Below are 21,856 nucleotides of genomic sequence, written 5' to 3'. Positions count from 1 at the left end.
CGGCCCAGCGCTTGTCTTCTGACGGCCGGGGCCCGCACCCACCCCCAGCTCAGCCCAGCGTGTTGTCCACAGACGCCGTCTGGGCAGCCGGCAGGGGTGCTGGACCAGACAGGCCCGTCACACCTGGGCTTCCGAGACCAGGGCCTGAGCGCCCGTGCTCTGGCCAGGATTACCCCCGAAGCTAGACCCATCGACCCCCAAAGGAGAAGTCAGGCCTGAGGAGGCCAGCGACCCTGATCTCCTATGGGGGGCGGGGATCTCAAGGCCCACGGACCGCATCGTCTGATTCTCCAGGGTCTGTCACCTCCCTCTCCCCTTTCATTAAGTGGAAACTCCAGAATTCCCTGATATCCAAGCCCCACAGCATTGACATGAAGGCAGGAGGAGGAGGAGGGCCGGCCAACTGGGGCCTTACTGTGAGTCCTGAGGGGCTGCGTGGGGTTCACACAGCCCACCCAGGGGTGAGGACCCAGGCTCAGGCCACCAGCACAGGACCACCAGCACTGTAGCTGAGTCCTGAGGGAAGCGCGTGTAACACAGTTTTCTCTGTGAAGCACATCCCAGCCTTCCTGAAACTCTGGACAGCACTTCAGCATGACACTTGGGGGCCACTCTAAACAGTGAAATCACCCACAAAAAGCACAGAAGTGCAGAAAACGTGGCACTGAATAGACAGTAGGAGGACCCTTGTTGACACTCGGAGCTGGGACTCCAACACCCTCCCCCTCCTGCTTGTCCGAGAGCGCTGAGGGTATTGACTGGGGGCCACCAGTAAGTCTCAGTTGAGGAAGCAGGATGGCAAGTACAGAATCTGTGGGCAGTGAGGACGGACTCTGCCCAGGACGCTGGACATCCGTCGGGATCCGGGATCCTGAAGGACGGCATGGGGAGGAGTGAAATACCAGTGCCGGCCACCCTGAGCCTTCCCACGACAGGTGCTCTCTGGGCCAACAGGGCCGCCCTGTCAGTGACACCCTCCCCTCAGGGTAGGGCCAGGTGTCACCCACAGGTAGCCCCATCAGCTGTCCCTTGAGCAGGTAGCATGCCGGTGAGGACAACGTCCCAGCAGAGGCAGGTCCACGGGACCCTCTAGGCAGCAGGAGAGGGCTGGTGGGAATGGGGACAGGCAGCGCGGCCCCTGTCTCCCCAGACCCGCCCTGAGAGCCTGCGCTGGGCACCTTCCGTCACTGCCTCTCCTTGTTGGCCCTGCTCCTGGACGGGTGAGGGCACAGAGAGGAAACGAGATGAAAAGCTGGGTGCTGGTGCTAACCAGCTTCTATTTCCCTCCTAAGGGGAACGAGGCCCGGTCGGGAGTCCAGGACTTCAGGGGTTTCCAGGCATCACCCCCCCTTCCAACATCTCTGGGTTACCAGGTGACGTAGGTGCGCCTGGGATATTTGGCCTGGAAGGTAAGCAGGGCTCACACTTGGATACATTGGGATCTCTGGGGACCGGAGCTGGCCACGACCTGATTGCTTGAGGGATAGAACGCTTTCGTTGTCCCCTTGAGGGCATGATGCTGAGTGAAATAAGCCAGACAGAAAAGGACACGTTCTGTCTGATAGGAGGTCCCCAAGTAACCACATTCATAGAGACAGAAAGTAGATAGTGGGGGCCAGGAGCCTGGGGAGGGGGAGTTAGTGTCTAATGGGGACAGAGCTTCCGCTGGGAAGATGAAAAAGTTCAGAGAAGGATGGTGGTGACGGTTGCACAGCAGCATGAATGCACCTCATTCCACTGAACTGTACACTTAAAAATGGTTAAAATGTTAACGTTTATGTTACGTATATTTTACCACAATAAGAACCAAAGTTGCCCAGTGTTACAGACTTGCCAAAGCCGGTCCCCTAAATGGGTGACTTTGCATCCGGCCTCCTGGCCGGGACTGTGCCTTCCTCCTGTGTACACTCGCCTTTCTTGGGACTGATGCCAACAGGTTACCGAGGTCCCCCGGGGCCACCCGGGCCCGTGGCTCTTCCTGGAATCAAAGGAGATGAGGGGAGTCCAGGAGGCCCCGGAAACCCAGGGACCAAAGGATGGGTCGGGGACTCCGGGCCCCAGGGCCGGCCTGGCGTGTTCGGGCTCCTGGGAGAAAAAGGTAAGGGTCGGTGCCCGTGGGGGGCTCCTCTCGGGGAGGCTGGCGGCGCTGGTCAGAGATGGCCGGAGCCCCCGCCCAGCCCCACGTGTCCTGAACGTTCTGCTTGTCCGGAAGGGCCCAGAGGGGAGCAAGGATTCATGGGCAACACAGGTGCCGCCGGGAGCGTGGGCGACCGAGGCCCCAAGGGACCCAAAGGAGACCGAGGCTTCCCGGGTGAGTCTCAGAGGGCACAGCTCTGAGGTCATTCTGTCACGGGACGTGGTGGTGGCAGGGGTTGTTGGAAGGGCTCTGAGCGGCTTCCAGGTGGGTTATCACCCACCCCACCTCTAGAGAGCGCGGTGGCTCAAAGGAAGCTCCAGAATTGGTTCAATGGGTCAAAATGGATTAGAGACCAGAGCAAGAGAGCAAAGTGGTCCTCACGCATCATCCGGCCTTTCTTTTCCCTTTCCAGGTGCCCCGGGTGCTGTGGGCGCCCCGGGGATTGCAGGAATCCCCCAGAGGATTGCCATCCAGCGGGGGCCAGTGGGTCCGCAGGGAAGGAGAGGCCCTCCGGGGCCTCAGGGGGAGATGGGACCCCAGGGCCGCCCGGGAGAACCAGGTAGGAGCCCTGCTGCAGGGCCACCCCTCGTTTCCTGTTTGCTTTGCTGTCACTTTTGTTCTCCTGCTGGAAAGCACTGGCTGAACACCAGTGACGGAGCGTCGCATTCTTCCCGGGGCACTCACGCGTGTCTCCGTGGCTGTGCAGGTTTCCGCGGGACTCCAGGGAAGGCAGGGCCCCAGGGAAGAGGCGGCGTGTCAGCTGTTTCCGGGTTCCGAGGAGACCAGGGGCCCGTGGGGCTGCAGGGGCCCGTTGGCTATGAAGGTGAGTGATGGTGACGGAAGGGGGCAGAGGGCAGGGAGCTTCCTCCAGGTCCTGCTGTGAGTCTGATAAATGGACCGTGGTGTACGGGGAGGGGTCAGACGAGCCCCGAGATGAGCAGAGATGAGGGGCTGCACCCCCTAGCCCAGAGCCTGGGGCCCCCGCTGCAGCCTGGGTCCTGGGCAAGGCAGAACAGCTCTGCCTCCTGCACCTGGCAGAACACCTGGCAGAGTCCCCAGGACAGGCCGGCCTCCTTCCTTCCTCTGAGACATCTGCGGGTGCCTCAGAGAAGGAAGCAGTTGACATACTTCGAGAGACAAGATTCCTAAAGCTCTTGAAGGCCGGAAACTATGAGCTGAAAGTCACCGATTACATTACAGGAGCCACTGCGAAGTCTTATATCATCGACTTCTTAAAATTATTTGCACGTGTGCAGGATGGGACAGGCCAGAAATAATAGCAATTCATGCAAAAAAAAAAAAAAAGTCCTGAGGTTTGGTGTAAGGCACCTGCGCTCGGTTTGCGCCCGTGGTGTGAGTGCCGTGCTGACAGTAAAGGCGGGCTGCGCGGTCAGCGCCCAGACCGCAGGAGGCTCTTCGCGACCCACGGCCAGGAGGGTACAACGCGGGGGATGCAACCCGAGACACGCACGGCGGGGCAGGGGGCGCACATCCAGGCCAGGGGCCAAGACAGGGCGGGGTGGAGGGCACGTCCTCCGAGAAGGGCAGGATCACCCAGGACGGCTGATTTCAGAGGTCTGGAGCGTTGTCCTGTTGGGGGCAGATCAGCCGTTCTGCAGCGTCAGGGCCAGAATCGGGCCCCCGGCTGGACATCTGGGGAGGGGGGGCTTCTAACCTCGGGAAGGGCCGCTCCCCGAAGCATCAGCAGGGGGGCCTGCCGCCTGGGGTAGAGGAGGTGGGCGGGGCTGGACACGGTGCTTCCGTGACCCTCTGACTTCCTGACGCTCTAACTCCTGCTCAGAACGGGGCGCCCTGGGGGGACGGCTCGCGGGGGAGGCTGGGTCCCTGCCCCTTGTTCACTCCCATCACTGCGGTCCCACGTCAGGGCACGGGGATGGGGTGGGGGGCGAGTCGTCCCCAGGAGGCTCCTGGTCCCGAAGGGCAGAGCCACCAAGACCCCGGCCCTCAGGGAAAGGCAGAGCAGGGCTGTGAATGCCGCCACGCGCGCAGCCAGCACGTGGGCTGCGGTCCGCGCGGCAGCAGCAAGGCGGCCTCTTTGTCTCGGGTCCCAGGGGATCCAGGCCGCCCCGGGAGCCCCGGCCTGCCTGGCATGCCCGGCCGCAGCGTCAGCATCGGGCACCTCCTGGTGAAGCACAGCCAGACGGAGCAGGAGCCCATGTGCCCCGTGGGCATGAACAAGCTCTGGAGCGGATACAGCCTGCTGTACTTCGAGGGCCAGGAGAAGGCCCACAACCAGGATCTGGGTAGGTACCGCCTGCCGAGCTCGGCCAGCCCCGCTGGAGGTGGCAGGACCCCGCGGCCACAGTGAGGTCGCTGAGTCCTCAGAAGGCACCGAGATGCCCCGCCCCTAACCTGGGGTCGGGAAGCAGACTCTGCCTCGTAGCCCTCAGCGGGCTCTGCAGGCTCACGCGGCCCGGCCTCTCGCTGCCCCGTGCCCTGGGGGCTGCCAGCGGTTCCCCGTTCTTGCCCCACGGTGTATAAGCCGTCAGGCCGGGGCCGGGAGGGGCTGGGAGGCACTTAGAACCCCACAGAGTGGATACGGGGGCGTGTGTGCTGGTATTTATCCAAGGAAGCCTGGTTGCCAAAAGGAATTTAAAAGACCTAACAGCCCATAGAAAACGTGGCCAACACATACTAAAATTGGGGGCTTGGAGGGAGGGTGGCCACGCGTGTGGTGGGGAGATCTGTTGGGCTGAACCCGATGATTTGTGCACCTTCCCATCCAGATAAGTTTGGTTTGTTTTTTTTTTTAAGTGAGACAAAGCAAATAAGAATAAGGGCCTAAAACAGCAGGGACAGGGCAAGGCCAGCGCAGGGCCCGGCAGGCCTCAGAGGGCAGAGCAGACACCCGGCTCTCAGCTGGAAAGCAGTCGGTGTGAAAGGGGAAATAACTCACTCGGGCCCTAAGATGAAGTTGGTGGAGTTATCTGGGGGGCAGAGTAACCAGAGTCCCTCTGGGAGGCACCTGGGTGTCATGAGCCAGGCCCCATCTGGGATGCCATCGGTGGGTGCTGCGGGCTGGTGCTTTATGACTCCCCGACAAGGGCCTCACCAGGCTGCCATTCGCCAAGTCGCCCCTCCCTCTGACCCAGCCTGGTCCCGAGGTGTGCGGGAACCTCGGAAGGGCACAGTGCCATGGAGTCAGCCCCCTGAGGGATTGGAAAGCCCGAGCCCGCCCTCCACCCCGCCCCGCGCATGGCTGAGCCCCGCCGGGGGCCTGGAGGGCCATATCCCCGGCACGCTCAGCCGTGACGGTCCCTCCCTGCACCGCAGGGCTGGCGGGTTCCTGCCTGGCCCGGTTCAGCACCATGCCCTTCCTGTACTGCAACCCCGGCGATATCTGCTACTACGCCAGCCGGAACGACAAGTCCTACTGGCTCTCCACCACCGCCCCGCTGCCCATGATGCCTGTGGCCGAGGAGGACATCAGGCCCTACATCAGCCGCTGCTCCGTGTGCGAGGCCCCGGCCGTTGCCATCGCCGTCCACAGCCAGGACGTCTCCATCCCCCACTGCCCGGCTGGATGGCGGAGCTTGTGGATCGGATATTCCTTCCTCATGGTACGTGGTGCTTGCCTGCTCTCTCAGCGCACGGGCCCAGGTGCAAACTGAGTTCCTCTCCCCAGCCACATCCTGGCCTTTGTAAGACTAATCAGGGCAGTTGTTCAGGTTGTGCACTGCACAAGGGCACCTGGCCCGGGGGAGGAGTGAGAGCTGGAATACAGCCTGCACTTTGCTCATTGAGCCATGTTAGGCCTGGGGCTGCCCCCACCCAGAAGGGACCCATTAATTTGCCACCAGGCCTTTGTACAGCCTTAATTAGGATAAATTTGGCTATCATGATAGCATCCCTTACAATTTTCCTGTTTACCATCAGAGGGAGAAAGGAAAGTCCAGTGGGGAGGGTGGGTCTTGTATTGCATTTATATTTATTATGACTTTCGTAATTCCCACTATATTGACCGGATGCCCAACGTGTTAAATATTTCATAAATTATATTAATAACATAATATATATATATAAATTATACAAAGTTTGCTAATCTTATCAAAACAACAGAAAAAAAAAACCTGGATTCTGGGAAAGGAAGGAGAAGACAAACAAGTGTTGATTTTTTAACATTTTTTAAGGTATTGCTGCTGCAATAATTTGAAGCAACAGGATACTAAGTTCTGTGCTGGGACAGGCAACTGTCTGCTTTTCAGGAGCTAATCATGTCAGGGGGCTTTGGTGGATGGACAGAGCTCTGGTCCCATCGAGAAATTCAAAAATGAAAAACGAGCCTCTTCCTTGTGAAGGGAGTGATTACACTGTATCCAAAAAGGTCAGACAGCCCTTCTTTTATTAGCAATTACATCTCGAGCTGTGTCACGGGATAAGGGATAAGCACACATGATCCTCAGTAAGCGCCTCCTGCCAGCCTGGCCCTTGACACCCCCAAGGCGGGTGACAAGAGGACCATGGTCCCCTCGCCCCGCTGTACAACCAGGGCGGCACTGATGCGCTGCCCACACCTTCCCTTCCAAGAACACGGAAGCACCTGCTGGCACAGACGCCGGAGAGCCAGCACACAGCTTAGTGTCCCCCTGCCTGTCTGGGGGACGGTCCCTGTCTTGTCTGCACACAAGACACGCTTTGATCCATCGCTGCCACAGCAGCAAAGACGTCGGCCCCCCCTTACCTCAGTGATCCCTCTCGAGGCTGGTCTGGTGGCGACTGTAAGTCTCCAGCCGGCCATCGGTTTACTTTTTCCTTTCGATTCAAATGAGGTCCTCACAGGCCGAGTGCCCAACGAGTGATTCTCTTAAGAGACATCAGCTGCTTGAGTCCCAAAGCCAGAGGCTTGTCCGCTGAGGCGAGCACATTGGAAAAGGGGTGTGTGTGTGTGTGCACACGTGTGTGTGTGTGCGCACACGCGTGGGGGGACCAGCAGGGCCTCGGCTCTTTCAGGCCAAAGCGGGGCTTGAGATGCCCCATGAAGACACGCCTGCTTGTCTCTGCTGACAACACACGGTAGCCCTGTTTGGGAAGGCTTCCGCATTCTGTGAGCAAAAAGCTATTCAGAGGCTTTTGTTCTTTGCTGCTTCATTTGAAGAAAAGGTTAAACTGGGCTTCTGCCCAAATGTCTCATAGGACAGCCTCTTCTGTGCCCTGCCCACCGTGGCCAAGGTGCTCCTGTTCTAAATTCGTGGGTTCTGATGCCACACTTACCGCTGGGCTCGCTGGACCGAGCCCGATGACACTTTTCAGAGAGAAGCTTTGCGATCCGGGGCCCCGCCGTGCCCCTTCGTAAAAGCTGAACATGTTTATGAAACCAAGAGAAAGTAGAACTTGAAAGTGGCAAAGAAAATGCCCTCCAACACTTGGCCAGGTCTCCCAAGCAGAATCATCTCAAGCAACTAATTGCTAATTTAACAACCCTCTGATTGAAAAAAACTAATTACACTAGTATTACGTGTTCAGTGTAGAAAAATCAGCAAGTAGAGCTTTTCTTAAAAAAATAATAAGATTCAAAGCACCCGTACTCCCCCTTCATAAACATTAGCAAAGGAGGAGGGCAGGAGGCACTTTGGTGCTTAATTTTTTTGTTTTTTTTTTTGGCTGCGCCGCAAGGCTTGTGGGATCTTAGTTCCCCGACCAGGAATCGAACCTGGGCCCTCGGCAGTGAGAGCTCGGAGTCCTAACCACTGGACGGCCAGGGAATTCCCTGGTGCTTAATTTTAATAGACCCTCTGGTTCTGACCCACATGTTGATTTTTTTTTTTAATTTACTTTATTAAAGCATAGTTGACTTACAAGGTTGTGCTAATTTCCACTGTACAGCACGGTGACTCGGTAATACACATATATACATTCTTTTTCATATTCTTTCCCCTGATGGTTTATCCCAGGATATTGCACAGCGTTCCCTGTGCTCTACAGCAGGACCTTGCTGTTTTATTTTTCCTTTAAAAGAAAAAGTTAACGTGTCGGCATCTCTTCTGCCCTGTCCCCCTCCCCTGCACAGCACACGGCCGCGGGCGACGAAGGGGGCGGCCAGTCGCTGGTGTCACCGGGCAGCTGCCTGGAGGACTTCCGGGCCACACCATTCATCGAGTGCAACGGCGCCCGAGGCACCTGCCACTACTATGCCAACAAGTACAGCTTCTGGCTCACCACCATCCCCGAGCAGAGCTTCCAGGGCACACCCTCGGCCGACACGCTCAAGGCCGGCCTCATTCGCACACACATCAGCCGCTGCCAGGTGTGCATGAAGAACCTGTGATGTCGGGGCCATCCCGCCGGACACGCTTCTCCAGGGGACACGCAGCGGGGGGCCACTTTGGTGCTTATTCTTAACTTATTACCTCAGATGCCGACCCAAAAATTGACTTCATCTTTTTTTCTTTAAAAAAACAAACCAAAAGAATAATAAAATAAGGGCTACCAAAGGAATTCAGCACCAGCGCTTTGACCAAATAACCCCGTGGCGTCCAAGGCGCTGCCCACTCTCCCCACGTCTGTAGGACACCCTGACCCCCCAAAATGGAAGACCATGAACCCTCCCTCTCAGGCCATCCGTACTAGACGGTTCCCCGCTCAGTGTAGCTAACTTCTTCCTGTGTATCTGTGTAGTCCCTGCAGTCTCAGCCGCCACTGATCACCCACTTACTGAACTCAACGGGGAGGTATAGACAGGTGAGGCCGTGTGCAGCCTGCGGGCTCCTGAGCTCACTCCCGCTGTTCCCGCACGGGGGGCTCCTGGGGGTGGACCCAGCCCTGCTCTCCGGGCCCCCGTGGTGACAGCGCCCTCTTCTCCCAAACGCTGGCCACGCGAAGGATCTTAGTCCTCTCAGGAAGGCCGACTGTGCCTTTTGTTGTAAAAGCCACTGATGTCCGCACACCAGCTATCACTCTTCCCACCACCCCTTACAGACCGTCGGGTTCGGCAAAACTCACGTAGAAGCGAAGACCTTATCACTGTCTGTTGTCAGCCAGGCTGCGTGACAGCAAACTTTGTAGGGTCGGAAGTGATGCTTCCACTGCCCCCAGGCCGTCCCTGGACATTTACCCTCCGTACTTTGTGCAGAATTGTATTCCTATGACTACTCCATCCTCTGTAACGACCCCCAAATAAAAGTTCGCTTTGAACGTTTTTATACCCTGAGTCATTGCCTGCCTCATTTTCTCAAGTCCATAGAGCGCAAACTTTGCCATGAACCCCAGAACACTGCATCCGGGCCCAAGTGCGAGCCCTGCACCCAGCTCGGCAGCGCGCAGCTGTTTTTTCCAAGTTTCAGCAGATTGAACACAAGCCTGTGGTGTTGTCATTCGTTTCCCAGGGAACTGTGTTTGTGTTTATAATGCGTTAATGTTTACAGAAAACACCCGCACCGTCACTCACGGGGATTAGCAGGCTGGGTACCGCACAAACACACTTCCAGTCACGCAACCAGCCCCAGCACAACATCCCAACAAAATCCCAGTGTTTCCAAGAAATAGCCTCCAAGACACATTTCCGGCTTCAATTTCTCTGGAACCTGGCTGACCTTCAGGTACCCAACTCACAGAATTTATTTTTACCCTTTAAAATTCAATCTCATATTAAACTTTTTCTAAGTACAGTTTCTACAGTTAACAAGGTGACAGTGTTATCATAATAATTCCACGTGATAATGTTATTTGAAGGAGATCAGCACCTTCCTGGCCTGCATCCCCCCAGCGGCCGCCCAGGGCAAGGACTCTGCCCTGGAGGGTTACGTGGGGACGTGACTCCAGGCAGTGGAACAGGGCCTGGGCAGAGCGACCCAGGAAGCAGGGCACCTCACTAAGGGGGCTGCCACTGTGGAGGGCTCAGGGTTCAATCCTGCGGGGACCCACCGAGGGAGGCCACAGAGGGACACTCAGATGGTCCCCCCCCAGGTGTGGGAAAGGCACATTTTCAGCCTCCAGCTCTTGCCCCCAGGGGTCAGGCTGCCTCACATGTCTGGGGCTGAGTGGGCTCCTAGCACCCCAGGTTGCGGTATCAGAGAACCAGGTGAAGCTGATGCAAGGCATTGTAGGCTACACCTGTGGACATCTGGTTTCCATAGCAACAGCTGCAGTGGAAAAGGTGAGCCCAGAGGCTGAGGCCAGGGCCTGTAAGATGCCCAGCACAGGAAGGTGATGGGACAGCTGTTTTAAAGATTCTTTAAATTCTGTAGTGTTTTATAATTTTCAAAAGTTTCATATGCACGATTTCACATGGTTTAGCTTTGATGCCTCTGTGAGGTTCGCACATCAGAGGTAGGTGCCCAGCATTAAACACTGACCCTCACACCTGAAATACATAAGGCGAGAAGACCAAGATCAAAATCTCGATACATAATTGGATTCCAAAATGTCGACCATAAAATATAAACCGAACACAAACAAATAATCCATAACCCCAACATCTGTTTGTGCAACAAAGCTCATGATCCTGTGCAAGGATAGCAGGTGAAGATTCCTAGCCTGGATCAAACAGCCAACCTTCTGAACCTTGAAAATTCAAACTCTGCCCTTCACAGACCCTTGCATGTTGCGTGAGATTTTTCTGGTCTAGTTTCTCAGGGCTGAGAGTAACCACCACCCCGGAAGCTAAGCGTACTTGAGTGGCCGATGCTGCCCCCCCATTATCCAGAGAGTGGGTGCCCTGAGATTAGAATCACTGTCTCGCAACCGCTTCATAAGGTGGCTTTCCTCACCCCTCGCACAGACGATGCCAGGACCCACGTTAAACCAGAGGAGATACCTCTGGAAGCATCCTGGCTGGTCGGAGGGGCACCAGGAAAGACGGAGAAAGTCCTGGAGTGTCGCTCCAGCTTCCCGCTGCCTGGGAAGAGCGAGTCGGGAGGACCCTGGGGCAGCTCTGTGCCTGGGGGCCACCAGGTGAGCTGAACCGAAGACCCTGCTCGCCACGGTGGCGTCCTGAGAATTAAATCCGTTCCTACGTGTGGAAGGGCCCCAAGAGAGCTGGCGTGCTCACCATCATGTGAGTTTGGTGACGTGTCCCAGCCTCAAGAAGAAGGGGTTGGAGACTCGCTGCCATTGGTGGGTTTTAAAAACGTTCCCACAGGGCTTCCCTGTGGCACAGTGGTTGAGAATCTGCCTGCCAATGCAGGGGACACGGGTTCGAGCCCTGGTCTGGGAAGATCCCACATGCCGCGGAGCAGCTGGGCCCGTGAGCCACAACTACTGAGCCTGCGCATCTGGAGCCTGTGCTCCGCAACAAGAGAGGCCACGATAGTGAGAGGCCCACGCACCGCGATGAAGAGTGGCCCCCGCTTGCCGCAACTAGAGAAAGCCCTCGCACAGAAATGAAGACCCAACACAGCCAAAAATAAATAAATTAATTAAAGGGTTAAAAAAGTTATAAAAAAAAAATGTTCCCACGGACAAGAGGTATCCAAAATAGGCTGTGCAGGGGTGAGGTGGAACCCTTCTGAAGGGAAATTCCTCACACGCACAGAAGGGGTGATATCGAGCTGCGGGAGGACTGTGAAGCGGCAGGACAAACCCAAGTGAACGGTTTGCAGGGTATAAATACGGGAAATGGCAACCCTGCCACTCGAGAGCTACGTGGCACGTGGCCCGGTCAGCACACTCAGCAAGTGCCACAGGTACGGGTGAGCCACCGGGGAGGGTGACATGAGCACAGAGGCGTCCACCTCGTCCATCCGCCCGAGGGACACCCGGGCTCAGATCACACCTGGACGTGGCCCTACCTCCAGGCTGCCGTTCCCAGAAGGAGTCCATCGCTCATTTTTTTCTATATTTATAAATGCGGCATATTTATTTATTTATTCCTTTGACAAGTATTTTTTCAAGAACATATTTGTTGAAGGCACACATCAGTTGTCCTGAGTGGTAAGAATACCACACTGAACAAGAAACAGTGCCTGCCCGTAGAAATTTTAGTTTACTGGGGGATACAGGCAATAAAAAAAGTAATTAAAATAAAGCGCCATGGGCTTCCCAGATGGCTCAGTGGTTAAGAATCCACCTGCCAATGCAGGGGACATGGGTTCAAGCCCTGGTCCGGGAAGATCCCACATGCCGCGGAGCAACTGAGCCCGTGAGCCACAACTACTGAGCCTGCGCGTCTGGAGCCCGCGAGCCACAACTACTGAGCCCGTGAGCCATGACTACTGAAGCCCGCACGCCTAGAGCCCGTGCTCCGCAGCAAGAGAAGCCACCGCAATGAGAAGCCCGCGCACCGCAACGAAGAGTAGCTCCCGCTCGCCACAACTAGAGAAAGCCCACGCGCAGCAACGAAGACCCAACGCAACCAAAAATAAATAGTAAATAAATAAATAAATTTTAAAAAATAAATAAATAAACCCCAGAGATGGGAATGGGTCAAAGGGACACAGCAGCCAACAGACACAGCTTCCCGTTCACGAAAGCTGGGATAACGTGATCAAGAAGGAAGCCATCCTGAATTATAACCCAAAGAATCAAAAGAATGTTCGTGAGTCCACACTGATATAACAATGGAATCAATAAATGAATGGGGAGAAGAGACAAATCCTTGTAAAAACACCCAGTTAAAGTGGGTAGTTATTCTACCATAAAGGAGGGGTGTGTACGCTATGCCTGGCGACATCCTTCCAGAGAGCAGAGTGTGGAAGGAGCGGAGAGGGCACCTGTGCCGCGGGGACCGTGACCCACACACCTGGGCCATGTGATCAGTGATGAGTCACGGTAACAGCGGGAGCCCCGATAGCATGACCTGAGGACAGCACTTACCTCTGTGCTCTTCCTCCCAAACCTCCACCCCAGCCGTATCAGGAGGAACACATCGGACAAATCCCAGTCAAGGGGTATCCTACAGAACACCTGTCCGTACCCCTCAAGGCCATCAAGGTCACCAAAACAAGGTGGTCTGAGAGGCTGTTAGAGCCATGGGGACCCTAAGGAGATGTGACCACTAAATGTCATGTGGTGCCCAGATGGGACCCTGAACAGAGAAAAGACATTAGGTGAAATTAAGGGGATCTAAATAAAGCATGGACCTCAGTTAATAGTAATGTAAAGCAGGAGGAAAAGAAAGGATGGTGGACATTTTAGGAGCTGGTGGAAACAGGTGTATCCGAGAGCCACGTCCACGTCCAGTGCAATGTCAGGAAGAAGCTGGGAGCATCTCCCACCCCCCCCGAACCCCCTCCTCACCTGCGGGATCTTCCCTCGCCCCGTCTCCCACCGCAGGTTACTGAGCCCACTTCTCCCAGCACGCTCCTTGGAGTGACCGGTCCTCACGTGGGCCCCGGCCTGCCCCCTCCCACCAGGCTCAAAACCTGCTGGGTGGGGCTTCCCTGGTGGCGCAGTGGGTGAGAATCTGCCTGCCAATGCAGGGGACACGGGTTCGAGCCCTGGTCTGGGAAGATCCCACATGCCGCGGAGCAACTAGGCCCGTGAGCCACAACTACTGAGCCTGCGCGTCTGGAGCCTGTGCTCCGCAACAAGAGAGGCCGTGACAGTGAGAGGCCCGCACACCGCGATGAAGAGTGGCCGCTGCTTGCCGCAACTAGAGAAAGCCCTCGCACAGAAACGAAGACCCAACACAGCCATAAATAAATAAATACATAAAATTAAAAAAAAAAAAAAAAACCTGCTGGGTGCCCAGCCGCACCACTGCCCCAAAGAGCGTGTGGACTTGTGCCGGCAGAGCGGCTACCCTGAACCCCTGAGAAGGACCAGCCCCCGGGCACCACGTCAGGGAGGGACAGCCATCGCAGGCGTCCAGCGACTTCTGGGTGGCGTGGTCACCAGGGCTGAGACCGCCGGGTGCCAGGGAGCGCGGCTCTTGGGCCCCACCTGTGCCCAGCATCAGCTTCCACTGTTGGTGGATGTTTACTAAAGGCACACGTGCTGGTGTTGTGCATGTGCATGCCCCCGTGCACACACGTCACACATGCACATACAAGCACTCATACACACATGTACACATGCACAAGTGCACAGGCATCACACGTGCACATACATACTCACGTGCACAGTACACGCATACCCGTGCACACACGTCACACTGCATATACATGCACTCATACGCACAGTACACATACACCTGCGCACATGCGTCATACGTGCACATACACGCTCTCACACGCACAGTACACATACACCTGCGCACACGCGTCATACGTGCACATACACGCTCTCACACGCACAGTACACATACACCCGTGCACACGTGTCATACATGCACATACACGCACTCACACGCACAGTACACACACACCCGTGCACACGTGTCATACGTGCACATACACGCTCTCACATGCACAGTACACATACACCCGTGCACATTCATCACACGTGCACATACACGCTCTCACATGCACAGTACACATACACAAGTGAACAGGCATCATACGTGCACATACATGCACTCACATGCACACATACACGCATACCCGTGCACACAATCACACGTGCACATACATGCAGTCACATGCACAGTACACATACACCCATGCACACGCGTCATACGTACACATACACGCACTCGCGCACACATACACCACACCCGTGCACGCGCGTCACACTGCACATACACGCACTCACATGCATGCACGTGCGCACACATCCCTCGGGAGAGAAAGCACCTTTTCCAGTTCCTGTACTTCCCAGTCAAACATCATTCACAATCCCTAAAAACAAATTTTTTTAAAGGTATAAAGTCAGAGCTTCACAAAGCAAAGTGTTCTCGGGTGAATCCGACTTTTTTTTGACGTTACTGAGAAAGGGAAAGAATGTCTTTCAGGCCAGTTCCCCCCCGTCGCGCTATCTGACAGTCACACCTTGGGGGACGGTCACTCGTCCCCACTGCCGCAGCCCTGTGCTCAGGGCTCTCCCGGGGTGTGCCCCGCCTGCCACCCTCTGTGAGGCAGGGATGCTCGCTCCATTTTACAACTAAGGAGGTTCCACCAAAGGGGGGTGAGTCAAGTGGATGAAATGACACAGCAAGGCTAGTCAGCAGGCACTCCAGCCCAAGCCCCCCAGACACTGAGTCGCCTTCCCCAAGTCGCTGCCGTTGATGGAGCCCCAACTCCACGCTGGCCCGGTGACTGGGGGGGAGGCATACCCTGGGGGCCTCCGACACCCTCCCCACCTGCATGCTGACTGCCGGGGGCCTTGCCAAGCGCAGGGCTGACCAACGGGGGCCCTGCCTCCTTCCACGGCCAAGTTCAGGAGCAAAGGGCCCTAGAGGGAGGCTGACTTGGAGCCTGTGGGTCATTCGATGGCGTAAAACAGTCATAAAACTGCAGCCATTTCCACAGAGGCCGTTTGATGATCTGGAGGTCAGGGTCCAGCTTCTCTGACAGGGAGACCCACACTCTCGCCTGGAGCTGCCTTAGCCCTTATTCCACACCTAGAAAGAGTCGGGTTTACCTGCAGGGCTCCTGGGAAGGAATTCTTGCACGTGGATTAGGAGGAGTCTGTTGGGGGTCCCCGCACCTCCTGAAGGAACGGGCGGGTGAAGCCGAGGGAGGAGGGTGGGCGGGGGCCTGGGGACCCGCCCGGCCCTCCTCCCTGCGACCGTCGCCAGCAGCCCTGGGCCCGGGAGATGAGCAGCGAGGAGACTCCCTCTGGGCCTCAGGACTCTTCCGGGAAAGGACCAGGTGGAGTGAAGTGAGGGGCGCTGCTCGTGTCTTGGGCAGTGAGCGTCTGCCTGCTAGAAGCCGGAACAGCGAAGCCGAACGCAGGCAGGAAGGAGGCTCCGGGCTGCCCGGCCCTGGAAGGCCGGGACAAGACCTCGGCGGGTCTGCCTCTCCAGCCACCGGGGACTCCAGCTCTAGATGCAGCTTTCCTTGCCCGGGTGCTGGGTCCTCACACCCCCCAAACCAGCTGCCTTCCAGACCCTCCTGCTGCGGGGAGGGGCAGTGAGCTCAAGGTCAATGCACGGGAGGGGAGGGAAGGTCGACCTTTCTCCAGGACCCAGAGAGGAAGGACGGGGCCCAACAGCATCCAGAGCGGGCACACCGTGTGCAGGGTCTACACTGCAGACCCAGCAACTCTGCCCCGCTCTGACAGTGCAGGCCAAAGGGTCCCGCTTCGAGAAGTGGAAAAGATCGGGCCACGTGCTAAGGGAACGGGGACGGGGTGTGACATAATGAGGGCAGGCGGCGTCGGGTGCGGAAGAGGGCTGGCCCTGCCTCGTTACACAAAGGCAAGAACAGCCCCCGGTTCCATCAGCCACAGCGGGAGCAGATTCTGCCTCAAAACATTCCAGACTCCTGGGGAGACCACCCCACCGCTTGCTCTTGGACACAAGAGCAAGTGCCCAGGGCTCGCCCCCCTCAGGTGGTCTGCGGTCATCGGCGCAGGTGCTCCGCCTGTGCAGGGCCGGCGCGGAGCTCGGAGGTAGAGCACGAGTCAGCTCCATCCCCCTTCTCTCGGGAGGACAAAACCACCTCCGATCCACTGCCCACAGCAACCGGCCTCTGAGCCCCGGCGCACCTCGGCCAGAGGGAGACCTCGCTGGAGGTGGAGCTGCCGGCCGTCTGCGGGGGAGGGTTGCTGGCACAGCGGGCAGAGCTCATTCAACCAGGAGGTCGGGTTCAGAAATGACAAAGCGGTTCTCTTAAGACACCAGCCTAGCGGCCTGTGAAAACGGGGAACCATGGTTTCCAGCACCCAGATTACAACATAACCCCCCTCAAAACTTCCCACACAGGACACCTCGAGGCCACCAGGAAATGCCCGGCCAGGAGCTGCTGTTGAGGAGAAGGTTTCTGAGGACACGCGGGTGAAAGTCTGCAGCGATGGCTCCTGGGCCAGGCTCAGCAGGTTAACCCACGGCTGTCCGTGGCCTCCCAGCCACACAGCAGCTGCATTTGATCAAAGGGAAAGAAGGAATGTTTGAGGTCCCAGCTCGAACCCGCATCCAGCAGAGGATCCCCTCCTTCTCCACTGGCTAGCTCACTAAAGCAGCTGAAGCTTCCCCAGAACTGACCTGGTCCCCTAGTCGGGAACTGGGCCCGCGAGCGACCACGGCTGGGAACCCGTGAGCAGGCTCAGACCCCAGGACCAGCCTCCCCGGCGAGAGCCCAGGCTGGCACCCAAAGTCCACTTGGGTCAGAGCCCAGAGCGAAGCCTACTTTTTAGGGCAGCAGTGAGGGTGCAATGCTTACGTGTTGTTGATGGAGAAGGTGCCGTCCTGGGCCATCCTCCAGAACCCGGGGTCATTCAAGGGCACGAGCTGGGGGTGCTCAGAGCAGATGGGCAAGAGAATCAGACTATTCAGGAGGAAAGGGCTGTGGGAACTCAGCCACCCCTGCCTTCAAGTACGAAGACAGAAATAATTTCCTAGGATGCTTTTTCCCCTCCACAGTCTTCAAAGACAAGTTCCTGGGTCTCCCAGACGTCTCACTAGCAAAGACACACTTTACGGAAAAATAAATACAACTTCCAACCACTAAATGGGAAACTAAGCCACGTCAATGAAAAGTAATCAGACTGACTCGTTTTCACTTTTGAACGGGCTACGGTTGCAAAATGGTAGTTTTAGACCTCGAGATCTGCTTCAGTAACAGGGCATCTCAACTGAGGCCTCCCCAGTCACACACAGAGGACTCTGCTGGTGTTTCCATCACACAGATGGGGCTCGTTTGCTTACCCGGAGGACGTGCACCACCCGGGAGCAGAGGCAGGGCTAGAGGCCGCAGAATCAGAGATCATGGGCTCTCCGCAAAAACAATGAACACCTCTCCCAAAAAACTACTGCTCATGAAACATTGTTCACCAGCCTCTGCCCCACTTTGCTTCCTGTCAAGGACTGAATGCTTGTGTCTCCCAACATCCATATGTTGAAGTCCTAACCCCCAGATGGGATGGTGTCTGGAGGTGGGGCTTTTGGGAGGTAATCAGGTTTGGATGAAGCCATGAGGGTGGGGCCCCCATGATGGGATTAGTGCCCTTGTAAGGAAAGAGTCACCAGAGCTCTCTCTCCCTCCAGTACGTGAGGACACATGCAGAAAGGTGGCCATCTACAAGCCAGGAGAGTGCCCTCACCAGAAACTGAGTTGGCTGGCACCTCAATGTAGCTTCCAGCCCCCAGGACTGAGAAATAAAGGTCTGCGGTGTTTCATTACAGCTGCCAAGCTGGCTGAGAAACCCCTTTCCCAACAGAGAGCCCCAAGCCTGACCTACTTGTTTTCCATTAAATTTCTAAGAAAACAAAACTGCTGTCTCACAGCTTCCCTGTCTTGGCATCTCCTAAGAACAAAGCCACACCTCACTCCCGGAAAAGAGGTTTCCTATTCAGCAACTGCACGGGCAACCCACACAGAGGTCAGCAGAGACAGAGCTTTTAGTTTTGCTTCTATTATTGGAACTCGTGTCTTCAAGACAACTAGGCAGATGGGCCAACCTAAGTACCTGGAATTTGTAGGATTCGATGCAACTTTTAAAGATAGAGAGACGTGCCTTAAGCTCACAGCCATCACTCGAGCGCCCCCAGCAAGGAGCCTAGGGGAGCACAAATAAAAGTCTAAATCAAAGTTCTTCTCGAAATCCTTTTTAATAATACGTGTGGCTCACAATGCTGCAACCAATATAAAAACAGTGATTCCTGATTTTGTATAAATTAACATTTACCGAGAATCGTTACGATGCATCAGGGTACAAGTACCGAATGGTAGGACCAAAGATAAATCACAGTGAGCAGAAACGTCTGAAAGTCACACAGGTGCCGAGACAGCCGAACACCTTCTGTCAGAGGCCAGGTGTGAGGACGGGGCAGCCAGAGGACGGCGGTCTCCAGGAGCCCAGCTCTGCAGGGGGCTCCTCTGGACGGTCCGTCCACTCCCCACCTCCCAGGGCAGCGACGTACGTGGGGGACCAGTCACGGGGACCTTCGCTACTGGCTGGCATTTCCACCCGGTCTCCTCCGCCGAGTGCAGTTCTACAAAGTGGCCCCCGATCTGCTCCTCTGACCGTCCGTGCACCCCGGGGGCCGGGCCTGGGCGCGTCAGGCGCAGCACCCAGAGCTGGTCCGTGCGGGCGGCCTGGAGCTGGCGATGTCCACGGTCTGCGGCGGCCCCTGGGCCCTCTGCTGCAGGATGACAGGCACCACCATGTCGAACAGGGTTTCAAACAGCAGGTCCACGTTGTGCCCGGTCTTGGCGCTGGTCTCGAAGCACATCTGCTCCGCAGCCGGCACGTCCTTCTCGTCCAGCATCTTGTACTTGAGGATCTTTTTGTAAAAGGCCACCGCGTCCTCCGGCTGCACCTGCTTCGGCAGCCTGGGGGCTGCACCGCCGCCGCCGCCAGCCGGCCCTCCCTCCTGGCCGCCCTCCCCGGGCCCCTCCTCACTCAGGTCCACCTTGTTTCCCACGATGGCGAAGAGGCAGTCGGCGCTGGCCGTGTCCGTCAGGCCCAGGAACCTGTCCTCCAGCTCCAGCAGGCTCTGGGCGTGGTTCACGTCGTAGGTGAGGATGACGGCGGCCGCCCCCCGGCAGTACATGGAGCCCAGGCCATGGAACTGCTCGCGCCCTGGGGGCGAGGGGGAGAAAGATACAGTTACCTCTCCTCTCTGGACGGGCCCCCCGACCATGCCGCCAGGGACCCCCGGGAGGGACCATGGAACCGCGACCCCAAACGTAGGTGTGGCTGGAGCTGAATGGCACGGAGACCCTGCTGTGCAGAAAGACGGGGTGATGGCCAGTCCCCAGGGCCAGCGGTTCCTGCACAGCCCCGTCCGCCCACCGCAGTGAACCCGCGAGACCGAGGAAGACAGCCGGGCCCTGCTTTCCCCCTAATGCGCGGTGGCGTGGCTTGCTCCTATTTCTGCGTCTCACACGGGGATGCTTACACGCGACGCTCCCGCCAAGGGTCCTGCTCCTCGGTGGCACGCTCTGTACCACCTCCCAGCGTGGCAGTCGTGCTGACGTGGCACCAAGCTAGTCTGCGCTCCCGGGGGGAGCAGAGGTCCCCGAGCCCAAGGCCCTGCCCCACCTCCGAGGCCACCTCCCCACCCCCAGGCTGCGGACCTCCTGGAGAAGGAGCTCAGAAGTGAGTGTGTCAGAACAGAGAACACGCACACTAAGGAAATGCCCTCTCTTTGAGGGAAGACAGGGCAACTTCACTTTCAAGCCAAGTTGGGTGCCGCTGTGCACGCCACACGGCAAAGCAGGTATGGACATCCCGCCACCGAGGGCTGGCCCCGCCCCTGAAGCCTGGGCCCCTACCTGCCCAGAGTGGGGAAGCGACAGCGGATGCAGACGGCCCTGGGCCCCTCAGACCTCCTCCCCCCTCTTCCTCCCTCCCTCACCTGCCCGTGGGCACCAATCAGGGCTGCACAGGCCCCAGGTGACAGCCCTGAGGGGGACAGAGAGCAAATCCCCTGGAGAAGGTTCAAGAAGGATCCGGACAGCTGGACACAGTCCTGAGCCCAGCCCAGGGCTGCTCCCCGCCTCAGAGCCTGGGCAGGGCTGTTGGGAATGGACACTTCACACAGGGGGGCTGAGGCCTTCCTTGCCTTTTCAGTTTTAAGGGGAAATGGGTGTTTTCTAAGTTGGACAAGTCACAGCGAGAACACAGCATAAATCTCCCTTGGGCCGACCTCCTTCTCTCTGGTCCTTTGGGGAGAGGGTGGGCACCTCCCAGGGCTTCTGAAGACTGTGAATTCCCCGGGGGTCCCTGGCCCCCTTCCAGGTCCCCCTCCTGTCCTGGCCTGTCCCTCGTCCCTCTGAGCCCCGACGCAGACACTCAGCCCAGCCCCAAGTGGAGGTCTCGGTCACGCAGCTAATAGACACCTGTCTCCACCAGGGAGGACAGGACCTGTGGCTTTACTCGCCCCCCACCCCCGACCCCGTGCTCGGTGCCACTAAATGCGCTGAGTAAGTGAAGCCGCAAATCATCCCCTCCATTTGTTTTTTTTTAAAAGAAAAGACAACACAGTTTTTCTCTCGTGTAAGATTTCTTGGTTTGTTTCGTAACCATTTGGTCTCATTTGCTAGGTGGTGGGAGCCTCAATCATGTCAGAGGCTGAATTTACACCCTGCACCCATCTCAACTCCCACCTTTACTCTGAACTGCAGACCCAGGGGAAGACACTGGGGGAGGGGAAGAGGGGGAGGAGAGGAGGAGGGGGAGGGGAGGAGAAGAGGGGGAAGAGAGAGGGAGGGGGACAGAGGAAGGGAGGGAAAACCTTGGTGGGTTAAACCCCCAAAGAACTGAAATTTCGTCACACTTGAATACCTTTATTCCTTCATATCAAATCATCAGAAGCCCTGATGTATGTAAAAGGCCCAGATCACAGTAAGCAGCAAGGCCAGTGCCCCTCACCTTGGGGTCTCCGGAGGCCAAGTGTGACCACGTTTGTTCCCAGGTTTTCCCCCAATGGCCCCCTTGGTTTCCCTTCTTCCTCGTTCACGATGGGAAGACGGTTCACTGACTCCATGGAGGGAAGTTCATAAATGCAAAATGGGGCCCCTCCTGAAGGCGTCCCAGGCCCCGGGAACAGTCACACCTCCTACGGCTGCCATCTGAGTTCACACCCTCCATGGGCGGAGGGAAGACCCCCTGGACCTGGGTGTGTAACAGAGAAGAGCAAACCTGACTCCATACGGGATCTATTCCTTTGGCGCTAACCCTGGGCTCTGTTGCCTGTGCTGAGTCATGCTGGCTCTGCCCCTTCGTAAAAGAATGTTGCCTAGAGCCTGCAATATGCAGGAGAGCCCATTCTCGAGG

The 21,856-nt window shown here is 57.1% G+C and overlaps 2 protein-coding genes across 2 annotated transcripts in view; one reads left to right on the top strand and one right to left on the bottom strand.

The window, feature by feature from the left end:
- COL4A2 (collagen type IV alpha 2 chain) overlaps window positions 1–9,305 on the top strand; it is a 177,023-nt gene extending 167,718 nt beyond the window's left edge. The window contains 8 exon segments of the mRNA XM_057533227.1: window positions 1,293–1,409; window positions 1,937–2,098; window positions 2,213–2,311; window positions 2,550–2,696; window positions 2,844–2,960; window positions 4,210–4,401; window positions 5,432–5,718; window positions 8,166–9,305. Coding sequence (XP_057389210.1) covers window positions 1,293–1,409; window positions 1,937–2,098; window positions 2,213–2,311; window positions 2,550–2,696; window positions 2,844–2,960; window positions 4,210–4,401; window positions 5,432–5,718; window positions 8,166–8,423 — 1,379 coding nt within the window. The 3' untranslated portion in view covers window positions 8,424–9,305.
- Window positions 9,306–18,664: 9,359 nt separating this feature from the next.
- The window catches only part of RAB20 (RAB20, member RAS oncogene family), a 33,193-nt gene continuing 30,001 nt past the window's right edge, over window positions 18,665–21,856 (bottom strand). Inside the window, exon 2 of the mRNA XM_007196768.2 lies at window positions 18,665–19,657. Within this exon, the coding sequence (XP_007196830.2) occupies window positions 19,134–19,657 (524 nt within the window). The 3' untranslated portion in view covers window positions 18,665–19,133. The remainder of the gene's footprint in view (window positions 19,658–21,856) is intronic.

Source organism: Balaenoptera acutorostrata, chromosome 18, assembly GCF_949987535.1.
Source record: "Balaenoptera acutorostrata chromosome 18, mBalAcu1.1, whole genome shotgun sequence".
NCBI classification, from domain to species: Eukaryota; Metazoa; Chordata; class Mammalia; order Artiodactyla; family Balaenopteridae; genus Balaenoptera; species Balaenoptera acutorostrata.
Note: the sequence above shows the minus strand (reverse complement) of the source record. Positions and strands in the feature narration are given on the sequence as shown.